Below are 13372 nucleotides of genomic sequence, written 5' to 3' on the forward strand. Positions count from 1 at the left end.
CAGACATAAAAGGGGCAGACTGTAAAAAGATGCTTCACAATAAAAATCACACTGATATAAGGGTTTATTATTTATACAATGATCATTATTTTAAAGTATCATCCAGCATAAATGTCTCACTTTTTTTTTTTAGGGTAAAGAAAATGACACCAGGACAACAGATGAGAAGGTAAAACAACAGCAGGGGAACAGGAACAGTATACATTAGAGATAAACATGCAGTAGAAAACTATTACCTTCTCCAAAATAACCAGTGTATATTTTTGTTGTTATTGTCATGTTATGTCATAAGCACACTTTGTTTAAAAACAGACATGGCAGAGGAAAAACAGCTCTGCCCTGATCTTTTAAAGCTGTTATGTTCTGAGACAGATATGATTTAGACAAAAGATTGTTAAAGAGATTTTAAAGTGTTGCTCCAATAACTTACCATTTTCTTTATAGCCCATTCCAAGGATAACCTCTGGTGCTCTATAATACCGTGTTACTACATATGGAGTCATCATAAAATTAGTACACGCTGTTCTTGCCAGTCCAAAATCAAGGATTTTGAGCGTACAATCTGATTTTACTACTATGTTGCTGGGTTTCAAATCCTAACAAGAAATTATTTCAGTTAAGGAAGGCTCAATATACTGGATAATACATTACTCCCCACTCCCAAAGTCCTTATATACCCCCAGTTCACCTCACATAACAACTTTACATTCGTGTTCTGGTATTTCTGCTGGTTTATATATACACAGACCAGAGAGAAGTGAAATGCTGCACAGCTCAGTGCTCAAAAGTCAGGGAAATACCGAATCAACATCATCTGCAGACTTTTAATCTACACAGTTGTGCAGTGACAACATAGTCAGTTACCTTACATTCTGTAATGCACAATGTGTACATTTATCTACTTCCTTTAACACATCGAGTGGACCTATTTTGGGTATGAATAATAGTTGCATAGAAAAGGAGATTGTATGAATCTGTCAGATGTCTGTAGTAGAAAGTGGCACGACACAATACATTAATAAGTGCATTTGTTAATGACAGATAAGCCACCTGCATTATTTTGGTTAGCAAATTTCACTGTTAAAATTATGATGTAGAGAAAATACAAAGTTATCCAGTGAGCAGAGAGAAAAATAACATATTTAAAGATATCTGCCTCATGGGAAAAAGCATTATTGCACCCAAAGGAATATACAGCACAGGAAAAACTAAAGCACTTTTTTATTCACAGATTATCAGAAGTCACTGAATTACACATGCACATTTAATTCTGCTCAAATGTTTGACTTGGTTTCAGTCACATGAACTATGCTTTCAGGTACAAAATATTCTTTTCTCAAGGGAGATGATGGGGACATGCAAATAGATCAAGTGTGAACATTTTAGGAAGGCAACAAGTTTCTGCAGAACAGTATTGAACCAGCTGGCTTGGAGTTTCTAATCTTCTACTCAGACTTTTCTCTTGAAATAACAGAATAATTATTTACAGTTGTTGGCAGTGAAATTTGTTGTCCTCTCATCTTGCTATAATGCTGGGCCATGTGAAGGATATCACATTTCAATATTCATCTATTAATAACAGAGGTGGGAGTCACACAGATTATTTCAAAGTTCTATTTGGTCACAGACTCTTAAGTCATCTCTAGGTATATTCCTTTGAGCTATCCCTGTTCTGTTCCTCTCCTAGACTGGATTCTTTTCCAAATCAAATCTCCAGTTCTTAAGAATATGTGTTCATAGAGTATCGTTAACGATCTAATACTACCTACTCTGTGGATGATACCAGCTGAGTGAAGATGTTTGATACCACATAGCATCTGGTAAAGAAGATAGGACATTCTTTCATGATCCAATTCCATATGAATAACTTGGCACAAATTGGCATCCATCAGCTCCATAACCAAGTATCTAAAGCATAAGAAAGAAAACATTGAGAAACCCTGAGTCAAAAAGTTAACAAATTTAAAATGCATTTCGTATGCATTACCATAATTTCAAAATTATAGTGTTATCTACTCAAATAGTCTAACTATTAAAAGTGAAAAAAATATTCAGTAGTCCATCACAAGAAATTAGAATTTAGCTAGTTTTAGAAATGGCAGTCAGAATAATAATTCTGAGTTTTCTAAATTGATACAGCATGAAAAACTCAGACTGACTGAAATTCATGAAGAAATTGCAGATGCTGCAATGCATCAGGACTTGATGTTTCCTTTCACTGTAATTACACCCCACACACCCCCAAAAAAATATTGTAAGGACTAATAAGGAACGATTAATTTTCAAGTTAAAATATCATCTGCTTACCCACTCAAAGACACACATACCCTTTTACCCAAGCCCATTCACTAACCACAACAGCATATGCACTGAAATGACCTACACTTCCATCTTATGTGTGTAGTAAAACATCTTACTTTTTTCTTTCTTTCAGAAATATCCAGAAAGACTAACTAAAGCCTGGATTTAGTCTTTTAGCTACCCTCTGTATTCAAAGTATAAAGTCTGTAAGATAGTAGAAATATAGCTCTATGGCTTATGCTACTATTTGTCAGGAAAATTAAAACAAAAAAAATCTAGTACTTACACATCCTGAAATTCTTCTAGTGATTTCTGTGGTGTAAATACATTTAATAAACTAATTATCTATAAAGGAAAAACATTAGAAGAAGCTTCAGCTTTAACTCAAGTAAAAACCCATTCATTGCAGAAATTATTATTCAAAATCAAAGGCACACTGGTAATATACACAATTTAAACATTACTTGGTTTCACTTAATTCACTTACACTGAAAAATTGCTGTTTCAAAAACAGTTCAGATCTGCAGCACATATGCTGAAGGAACTGAGACGGCAGAAATGTTTTTCTTTTTGAAGTTACATGACACCTAACTCCCTCTCCAGTGCCTAGACAGCACCCTTTTTTTAAGCTACATCACTGCACCCTCCAAACCTACCGGTTAAATACTGTATTTAATACAAATCTTGCCTAAGCTCAGAAAACATAACTACAGTGCAGTTACAAGAGCCAAACCATCTGCCAGACAGGCTTTGTTCGCTTAACAGGACTTAAAAGAGCAAACACACTACAGCAATGTCATCTTTACAAAGTCTACACTGAAGGTAAATCCACAACAGCACTGCAACAAGAACCTCCTGCTCTTGGCACTTCATCCTTTTAACAACCAAACAGCTTGCCCAAGACCTCAACCACACATCATGTAAATTCTATTACCCACACCAAAGCCTTCCAATTTCACCATTTTTCTGGTATTTTGGTTATCGATAACAAGAGAGCTTTTAAGACAAATTACTCTAAGATGAAAGAGGGAAATATAAAGCCAAACTTACATTTTTGTGGTTGACACATTTTAAAAGAACAAGCTCTCTGTAAGCTCTTTTTGCATGGGTTTGATTCTGAAAAGGACGACTCAACTTCTTTACAGCAACATTTATTCCAAGGACTGTATCAAACGCAGCACTAGAAGTTTTCAAAAAGACAAACAACTTAAGCTGAAGTCTGTTTTGGGGAGAGGTGGGGGAAAAGGGCAGATAGGAACAAGGAAATAAATCAAGATTTGCAAAAATTAGTATCAACTAAGCAGCTTCATCTAATTTACATTTACAAAATGTACATTCCTTAAAAACAGAATTAGGTTAAATAAAGGCACTAACATTCTTACAAGAAGTCTTCTGTGCCCCCCCTCCCAATAAGACAGTATATGCTGACTCAATAGATGGAAAAATATGTTAAGCTTATTTTAAATTAATAAGTATTTCAGTTGCCTAATCTGTATACTTAGGCCTTTTTTTGGGACAGCACTGCTGACAGTCATTTAACATTTGCAAGAGGAATTTCCCTAAAGGACAGTCACAGCACCTGATCTGTTCCACAGGTGTCAATGCACTCCTCCTGCATCTGAATAAATTACAATTCATAGCAATTTTAATGCTTAGCAGAAAATTACACTCATCATCTGGTTTCACACAAAATAAAAATCAATAGAATGGTGAAATATGGAAAGCTCCCAGATCCCAGGGAGCAATACAACGATTTAAAAATGAAAATGGCCATTCATCTGGCATTATTTTTCAGTTGTCCTTGTTCGTTCCCTCTGCAATTTGAGATACAGATGCAAACTTGCTTTAACAGCTGTAAGAATCTAAGGCTAAATTATCTGAAGTCTGAATATCCTCATTATTAACACAGAGACTATTTAGCAAATTATCTGCAAATGCATACCATAAAAAACACAGATGTTCCAGTCTCCTACCTCTGTAGCTTTATACAAAGATTTCCGTATTACTTCCATTTAATATTACTTTGCCAGGGTAGGAAAGAAACATACATTTTCCCAGAACATTTCTTTGCAAATTCCTTCCCTGTCTCATCAAGACATGTACAACACCAGGCTTAAAAGGACCACCAGATTATAGTACTCTTACAAAAGAACAGCTCATCTGTGATAGCAATACTCAAATCATACAAAGTTTACCAGCATCAAGCCACTACTTTCCCTAATGGAAAAAGCAATACACCACTAAGCAGGGTTTGCTTGCAAAACGATGTTTTCTTGTCCCAGATTTGAATCAATGCACCACTTTCATTAAAGGCTTGCTAGCATTTATTTCAACATAGTTCTGCGAAATACACAGGTCATTATTCAGTGACGTATGATCACTCTCAAATTTAAAGCCTTTATGCCTATGTGAAACAAAACACAAAATGGGAGGCCAGGCAGTTGCACAAACTATTTTCCTCCCAGATATGAAGCACTGATGCTTCAATATTATTCACTTCACCTAGAAGGCATAATACGTAAAAAGTTTCACATACATTGATGACTAACAGTGCCTGGGAATTACTACAAAGCTAATAATCAACAGGATCTATATGAAAAAAAGCTGTCCAAGCCAATCACAGCTAGCTAGGTGACTGCAGCAGAGGGGCATACGAGCAATTTTAGGCAAAGTATCCCTCTGCCACCTGACAAATTTGGTATGTGTCACGACTCATCCTCAGCACACATAAAAAAAAAAAAGTCACCTGTACCTTTCATTTTGCTTATTTATCTACATGAAAGTGTCTGACACTGCATCTCAAAAAAGAATCTGCAGCTGCATCTGCTACCTTCATATCCAAAATTAAAAACAGACTGGTAGGGAAAAGAAAAAAAAAAAACAGTAAAAAATGTTTGAGCATGAAGTAATTACCAAGAAAAATATAACATCTTTTACCACCAAAAGCATACTTCTAAATATCACAATTCTATGTAAGCATAAAAATTGTGGTGAACTGTAGTAAGGTCTTCCCTGCACTTGTAATAGATTTGCATCTTGAGCAAATGTTTAATATTATGCGACATTGTTACTCCTACGTGATGAAATTATAAACAAAATATTATGACCTAAACTACAGCAAGAAATTATACTTCAGATGTGTAGGCAAAGGACTTTCTCTTTGAACTGCAATATGCTACTACCATGGATTCCTGCTCTGCCAGTTCCACTTCACTAACTTCCCTACTGCCTAAATACAAGTTTGCATGCAGCAACAAACTTCTCCCCACAATTTCTTAAAGTGCAACTGTAAAGAAAGTTATCAACAGTCCAAGCTCAAATGAGTCTACGAATATGATAGTGGTTTTGCTGCACTGAAGGACAAAAGAAATTTATTGGGACAGAAAAATCAGATTTACTAGAAAAATGTAGGAAATCAAGGGCAAGACAGGAAAAAAATGATGACAGGAAGTCAAAGAAAAATTTCAAGCAATTTTGTGCAAGCGGTTACTCAGTGGCAAATAGATTGTAAGGTTTCAAATATGTAAATGGTCCAGGAGAAAAGTGTGAAAAGTCACATACAGAAGTGAACTTCGTACAGAAACACCCTCTAGATAGCAATCAAGTTCCCTTTTCATTTATATAGAGCTCTCATTTTGTATTTCCTTTATCACTGTTCTTCGTATTTTTAACTAGTTAGTTTTTTCTTAATATAAGATGTAGAAAAATAAGCAGCAACAATACCAATGAAGATTCCTATTAATATTTGGAAGAAAAACAACAGCAGAATTCAGACCTCTCACTACTGAAGTAATATACCTGGTTTTAAGAACTCCTCACCAAAAAAATACTACACACAAAACCCCAGAAATATTTTTCGTAACGTTTGTGTTAAGCACAGGATGATTTTTAAAAAAATAAAGTATCATACATGTGTATCACACGAATGCCACTGACATTTTTCCAGCCAAAAATGACAGCACAGAAGTCATCTTATGGTGACATTTCTACATTATAAATCCATGTATTTTGCATATCTCCTTTGTGCATTTTAAGGACTTTTATGGAGAAATTACGATTTTGCACCTTCTTCAACTTGGACTCAGTTTTGAGATGTTTCACATGAAGATAAGAATTTATGCAATGTTTTACCCTGTTGTTCCAAAATATCAAGTATTCTCAAAACAAGTCAATAAATCAGATCATCCCTTCCTCCACCCAAGATGTTGACCTTAACACAACCCCAACTTTGTTTTGCAGCAGACGCCTAGCTTAAGTCATATAGTTTATGCACTGCTTCCAATGAACGAAGAAGCAATTACCACCACCCTGAATTCTTTTATGTAATCTAGAATACATAAATACACTTAATGTTATGCTGGTTCTGTATTCTTTATATCCTATACTAACTCTTACCAAACACTAACATGAAGATCTAGCATGCCTACCCGTTCATCACTCAGCCCACTAAAGAAGAATGAAACAAGGTGGTCTCATCTTGCTTACTTTTCATCTATTTAAGCAGGGCAATAAGAACAGCAAAGTCACTTTATTTTTAAATAAAGTTATGTTCACACAAAAACTAAAAGGCTAAGAAGACACGGGCAGGTACGGTATAAGGAGTTGCTGACATTATGAGTCATCACACTTATTCTGCAGAATTCATAGACAAACAAAAACCACAGGCTGGATTTAAAGCACGAACAACCCACCACGCTGTTCTGATCAAGTCTAATATTAGAGTTCCTAAACCTATCTGCTTACTCCCGTGTGTACGGAATTGTAAAACCGCATCGATAAACATTTCCCTTGTTACCAAGTCAGTTTTGCCCAACGAAATAAGGGCTGGCAGTAAGCAGTGCAGAATGGATTGCTGCAGTCTAAAAAACATTTGAAAGTGTTTACCTTTAGCTGGCCCAGAGGTGTGGTGCCATACAAGAGACTAAGGTTCAGGATCAGACTAACGACTCTCTCGTCCTGGGCCAGTGGAGGCTGGACACAGAGCTGAGGTGACACACCAAGGAAGTGACGGCCAGCCCAACCCCTCACACAGCATCCCTTCCTGGTTAATCCATGGAGTGACAATGACACTGACTTGCCTCGTCCTGCCAGTTAATGGCAAGGCACTGCATGGATGGCTCCTAGAAATGGACAGGAGTGATCGGGAATAAAAGGGGGGGAAGAAAGGGGGCCATGATGAAGAAACGAGTAAAACCCAGAATCTCTCACCATCTGTCATTCCTTACACTGTAATATCATGACTACATGGGGAATGTGAGAACTAGAAACAAAAGTAAAGTGGTTAATGAGAAGGAAATTTGTTGACCCTCTTAATTTATGCAGTTACATAAATATTACTTTTCCACTAAAGCCAAAATAAAAAAGCTAGTTTTGCACATGAACTACTGCGGGCAGGTATTTTAGTATCTATTTAGTCCATCATAACCCTGTAGCAAGAGACAGAAATTAACATCAACATCTGACATCCTGGCACCTCTATCAGGAATACAATCAAATTTTGTTATGTATTTAGAGCTTTTTATGTTTTAATAAATTATTTTTACTCACCAAACAATGCCCTGTGCCCCTGATCCTATGGGCTTCAATTGCTGATAACGTTTTAGTACAGTGAACGTTGAATCTGCAACTTGAACACTGTAAAATTGACTATCACATTTACTGTCACTCATGGTGTAGTGTCATGTAGTTTTCTCTCTCAAGGACCTGGTACAGGTTTCAAGATCTTGAAGAAAAAAAAAGAAAACAGATGTTCAATCTCTGACTAATTCAAGGCAAACAAGTTGGAAAATATATTTTAATACAATTAAATTTTTCAGTAGCATACTCTTTAATAAGCATTCTTTCAACCTCACTTATTACTACTGCTAATGAAAAATTCCTGCAGACAAGACAACAAATAATTATAACCTTCACAGCTGTAAGCAAACGCGTGTTTCTATTCCAATCCCCAACACAAAAGGCAGACAAGTAAACAACTTCAAAAACAAACAGGAATGCCCTAATCCAACAGCTTTTTCTCTACAATGTGAAGGAAACTCCGTAGCTCAGAGCTACGGCTATCTCAACCCACTCTCCTCCTCCTTTTATCTTAAATGCATACCGACATCCCATGCTATTTGTTAGTGTGCTTAAAGCCCTACAAGGATCCAAGAGTTCCCTTTAAAGAATGGAAAAGCAAACTGTATGAAAGAGAAATACCATCCAGGCAGTGACACTCTGCAGCTGGCCTCTCCCAAGCAGTTCTAATCGGCCTCCTGCTCAAAGCTGCAACTGGACTTTTACAAAGACACAGACTGAAGTGCAGAGGGCAGTACGGAGCAAGATCTGAGAGGAAAAAATGTCACATTGACTGGGTTGGTTACCCAGAAAAAGAGGAGAGGAGGAAAGGCATGAGAGACTGAAGAAAGAAGGAATGAAATAATATATTCTCCACGGACACAATGGATGTGATGATTAGCAATGAGCTATAAAGATGTTGATTAGACAGTTTAAAAGAGGGGAGAGGAAGAGAAGACGACCAAACAAAAGCCAGTTTGTAAAAACAGGAGCAGCGAAGCACTCTAGAAGATTCCCTAAGGAAGTGATGGACTCTCCTTCACTGGAGGTTTCTGTGCCACACTAACAGCTGTCAGGAACAAATTAGATGTACGTAATTACATCCAAGAGCAAGGTTAGGCACTAAACCTCTTTAGCTCTAAAGCACTGCAGTAATGAGCGTAGACCTCCCATTTTCCCGGGCATCCATCCCTCCTCCAAACCTTACAAGCCCTCAATTACCTCAGTGATTACCGTAGAGGTCCCTAAGAAATTCCCCCATTTTTAATTTCACATTCAACGTGATAGATCGTGTCATTACAGCCCAGACTAAATCGCAGTCAAGTGTTCCTTGAAACAGGAAATGAAAGCCGATCACCTTCCCTCTCAGCAGCTGCCCTCACCGCCAGGCCGTACAACATCCTTGTTAGCTACAGAACAAGCAGTTGTTCTCTCTTTGCTGGCCTACAGAATATTTGTGAGCCAATGCAAAACAGAAAAGCCTCAAGAGCAACCCAGAATCCCCCCCCAGAAGGTCACACAGCCACACAAAAGGCTTTCAGTCGTTCAAGAATTAGCATTTGGATGTCTCCCTTCCTTGGCACAAACAGGAAGGAGCAGCATCTTCTCCATGGCCGGGATCAGCAGACGAACACCAGGAAATGTGCAAGGAAAATAGGCAGAAGAGCAGCAAAACCTACCAGAGACTGGGGTTAACCTGGTAATGGCTCGTCTTAAGGCATTCTCAAGTATCTAGAGTCCCATTTAGCTTCTAGCATCCTGGAATCTAGGTAGCATTTTAAAAAGCAGGTACCCAATTTGGTCATCGCTGGCAGCAATTTAGGCAGTAAATTTACCTGAGACATCCTCTCAGAAGTTTAAGGAAAAAAAAAGCAAGGGAGAAAGGATCAGCAAAAGGAAAACGTAAGCAACCAGTTTTCTGCCTCTGCCACAGCAGCAGTAGGGAACAGTAATACATCTCCTACACAGGGCCAGTCAGATGATGTTCCACCATGAGCTCACACTTAGATAAGACCAAAACCCTGCCTTACACAGTGCTCTCAACCTTTCCTGCTACACCCTAGGAACAAACCCACTCTTCCTTCCAGCCTTTTTTATTACTCCAAAGCTCTACACTCTGCAGCACTCAATTTTTTGATTAATGGCCCCTGAGCAGTCCTGATATTTTCAGTAAAACTCCAACGCTGCAAGAAAGACACAGCTGGAAAGTGAAGACCCAGCTCTGCAAAAGACTTATAGAAGAGGGGGAAAAAAAATATATAAAACCTGATTAAGCTGTAGTCAAGTTAAAGACTTGTTAGTTATGTGAGAACCATGCTGTGCCTCTTCAAAGGATAATGAAGATCACTGCTTCTCTGTAGCAGTGATAACAAAGAAGTGGGAAAAGGAAGTTATCCCAAACTGGAGAACCCAAACTTTAGGAAATCTTGTCTGTCCAAAGCCATCTTTTGGAAACTATCTAAAGACCAGGATGAGCTCTTTAGACAAGACCAAGAGCAGGTCTCGTGCACTGGCACTGCAACGAACAAGCATCACAGATTCTGACATCCTTTGGAATTCAGTGTGCAGAGAGCCCAGCCTCTCCATAACACCTGGAGAAAAGCAGCAGGCAGCGCCCTAGTTTGCACCTGGGCTGCAAGCTGCTTGGAAGCATCAGCACATCCATTATTTCAGACACACATGAACATAAAACTAGGTGGCGTGGGACTGTAGGTGTTCACAGGACTTATGGCTTAGAGTCTATTCTGAGGGGGGTCAGGCCCCTTGAATAAGAACAGATTTCCCACTGCTCAAAGGAAAAGTGTATCTGGCAAGTGAGTTTCATAATCCTGAGCTGTTACTCTCCAACCTGAAATAATTCGATGCACCACTCCACCTAGCAGTGTACGCAACATATTCCATGCTTCTGATATACAAGAATCTCATCTCCATTTTGGAAATTTATGTTTTCATTTATGGTTCCCTAGCTACAGCTGCACCAAACAGGACCAGTGCCAAATGTGAAAGTCGTTCATTCACAGGATGGTCAGCAAATGTACTTCTACGTATTGACAATGGCGTGTCACCGAGTCACAAAGTTTCTGGGTATCTTTTTATTTTAGACCATGTACGAGGTGCATAAAGTGGGTGTGGATTTTTGTGCTTGTCTTAGTAGCTTGCTTGTACGGTTGGAGAAACTTAAGAAGCATGAAGTTGATCTTACTGCATGTGGTGAGTTCACAGTGCTCACAGAAGTGGTTTTCAACCTGAGCTCATGGAAGATGAAACAACCAAAAATAGGGAAACAAAAAAAACACCCAACCTACCTCCAACAGATTTATGAATTGTATGAAATATTCAGGGGTTGAAAGCAACTGCACCATGGTGCGTATGTATATACACCGCCTGTATTAAAGTCACACTCTCTACAAGTCATTTATTAAAATGGCAACTTATTATTAACCAGATCCATCCTCTGGACATTTTCCAAGCCAAAAGCTTCTGAAACAAACAGGTTCTAACAGCGGGGCACGCATTCCCCGTGTTATTTTGGATACAGAGGTGTTATTACAATGAAGCATACGAACGTCAAGAAACTGAACTTGGGTTTTAAGCTTCAAGCCAAATCGTGCTGCACACGGCAAGAATATAGAATGAACATGCTACCTATATATGAAAAGAGAAGATATTCTGTGCTGTTTCCATATCTCCCCCATTCCCTCGTTACCTTTACCAATTAACCAGCAGCGCTGGGTCCCCAATCCTTGCAGCAGGATATCAACAGGTGCAGGTCCCAGACACAGCCCCTGCCGCGGTACCTCCCGTGCAGCTCCTGGCAGCCCTGTGGCAGCCCAGCACCGCCGGTGAGCGCAGCCCAGCGGCACCGGGGTCGGTCACAGCGGGTTTGGGGCACCCCCGGGCTCTGCCCGCACCCCAACGCACCCGCCCTGAGGAGGCTGAGCCGGGGGCAGCTCCTCGCCTCCCCCCCTCCCTGAGGCCCTGCCCGGGCCCGCGCCCTCTCCCCACTGTGTGGCCGGGGCTCCGCTCGCCTCAGGGCTGGGCTCGCTCCGACCCCGCCGCCCCCTCCTCCTCGCGGCTCTTCCCTCACCGTGTCGTCCCTCAGAGGGCTCCAGCGGGACGAGACAGGCCGGGCCGCGGCGGCAGCCCCCGCCGCCACAGCCGCCGCCTCCTCCTCCCTCTCCTCCTCCGCGGCCGCCGCCTCCGCCTCGCAGGGCCGCCCCAGCCACAATGGCCTCCCGCTGCTCCGCGCAGGCCGCGCCAGGCCTGCGCGCGCTGACGGACGCCGCCTCCGGCCAATCGCATCGCTCCGCCGGCCGCGCTCAGCCAATCGAGCCCCGGGGGCGGGACCTCTCCGCGCTCTCCCTCAGAGGGCGGGGAAGGCCCGCAGCGGGGACGGGGAGGCTGCGGCCAATCGCGACGCGGCGCCCGCCCTCCGCCGTGACGTCATCGCCGCACGTCAGGCTCTCACGCCGCTCGTGACGTCGCTGCCCCGCCGCGGGCAGCAGGGAGGGAGGGGGGCGTGTGGCGGTGACGTCACGCGCCGGCAGCACCTCACGGCCCGGCCCTGAGGGCGTCAAAATTAATGAAAATAAATACAGCCGCCCCTTACGGCAATAGATAAATAAACCCCTTAATTGTTTAATATTAAATAAGTGGAGCAAAGGCTGTTAGGAGCTAGTGTAGCACCTTCCAGCTCTGAACCTGCATAAACACACAAACAGCACTGGGCATGACATGCATGGGCTTGCTTCTAATATAAAAATAAATTCACTCATCAAAGATGTAACACAGGCAGACAGGAAAGATTTCAATTCCTGACTGTTCCAAAATACACAAACAGGTGAAGCTCTCTCATAATTTGATACCCACCTTATTTATTTGAGGTTTATAATGCTTCTTAGGGCTAGCTAGTTCACAACTAAAATCCAGGCCATTGTGAAAAAAGTAAGATCTGAAATCATTAATACACTCCTTCATATAAAGAAGCATTTCTTTTTCTTGATTAGTCCTAGCTTGAATTTGTAAATAGTACTCTCTTATTTACCAGTATAGGGGTTTTTATTTTTTTGTATCCCTGTGACTGTAGATTAGATACTATATTACATACAAGTTTATGGCAAGTTTTTATTGGCCTAGGAGACAACATTATGTCCGCAAACAAAACACGTAAAAATACAGACACAGCTTCCCTTTCCAACTACAGATATCTTCCCGCGTTCATCTACCTCAAAAGAAGGTAAAATACAAAGGCTTACTCCATTCTGTGATTCTATGCTCATGTAAGGAAGTGAATCCAACTCACTGTGTGCAATCAGTAGCTGGTGTGAACTTCAGTAGGAGCTACAGAGACTGTGCTGCTGTACTGCTACGGGACTCAAAACACTGGCGAGAAGTCACCAAGTGCAGTGCTCCTGTACTCAAGTGGTTTGTAACAGTGGGGCAAGCTACCTAAACCTGGTAGAGTCTTTTGAACTACAGCTGCTCGAGAAAGAAAAGTGTATCCACCTTTTGCATA

At 40.7% G+C, this 13372-nt stretch overlaps 1 protein-coding gene and 1 long non-coding RNA gene across 7 annotated transcripts in view; one reads left to right on the top strand and one right to left on the bottom strand.

Annotated features, from left to right (window-relative positions):
* LOC106019038 (uncharacterized) overlaps positions 1–3482 on the top strand; it is a 24372-nt gene extending 20890 nt beyond the window's left edge. For both annotated transcript variants that reach the window (XR_011812645.1, XR_005269327.2), the window contains one exon: positions 134–3482. This is a non-coding gene — a long non-coding RNA (uncharacterized lncRNA). The remainder of the gene's footprint in view (positions 1–133) is intronic.
* MAPK9 (mitogen-activated protein kinase 9) overlaps positions 1–12114 on the bottom strand; it is a 27517-nt gene extending 15403 nt beyond the window's left edge. For 3 of the 5 annotated variants that reach the window (XM_027468143.3, XM_027468141.3, XM_027468144.3), the window contains exons 1-6: positions 11945–12112; positions 7849–8023; positions 3352–3481; positions 2588–2646; positions 1770–1908; positions 431–596 (exon numbers count right to left, since the gene is read on the bottom strand). In XM_027468143.3, the coding sequence (XP_027323944.1) occupies positions 431–596; positions 1770–1908; positions 2588–2646; positions 3352–3481; positions 7849–7970 (616 nt within the window). In that variant the 5' untranslated portion in view covers positions 7971–8023; positions 11945–12112. Of the gene's footprint in view, positions 1–430; positions 597–1769; positions 1909–2587; positions 2647–3351; positions 3482–7848; positions 8024–11944 lie in introns of all 5 variants that reach the window. The other 2 variants (XM_072044639.1, XM_027468142.3) reach the window with 2 other exon arrangements.
* Between the last annotated feature and the right edge of the window lie 1258 nt (positions 12115–13372).

This window comes from Anas platyrhynchos, chromosome 14 (genome assembly GCF_047663525.1).
Source record: "Anas platyrhynchos isolate ZD024472 breed Pekin duck chromosome 14, IASCAAS_PekinDuck_T2T, whole genome shotgun sequence".
Lineage (NCBI taxonomy): Eukaryota > Metazoa > Chordata > Aves > Anseriformes > Anatidae > Anas > Anas platyrhynchos.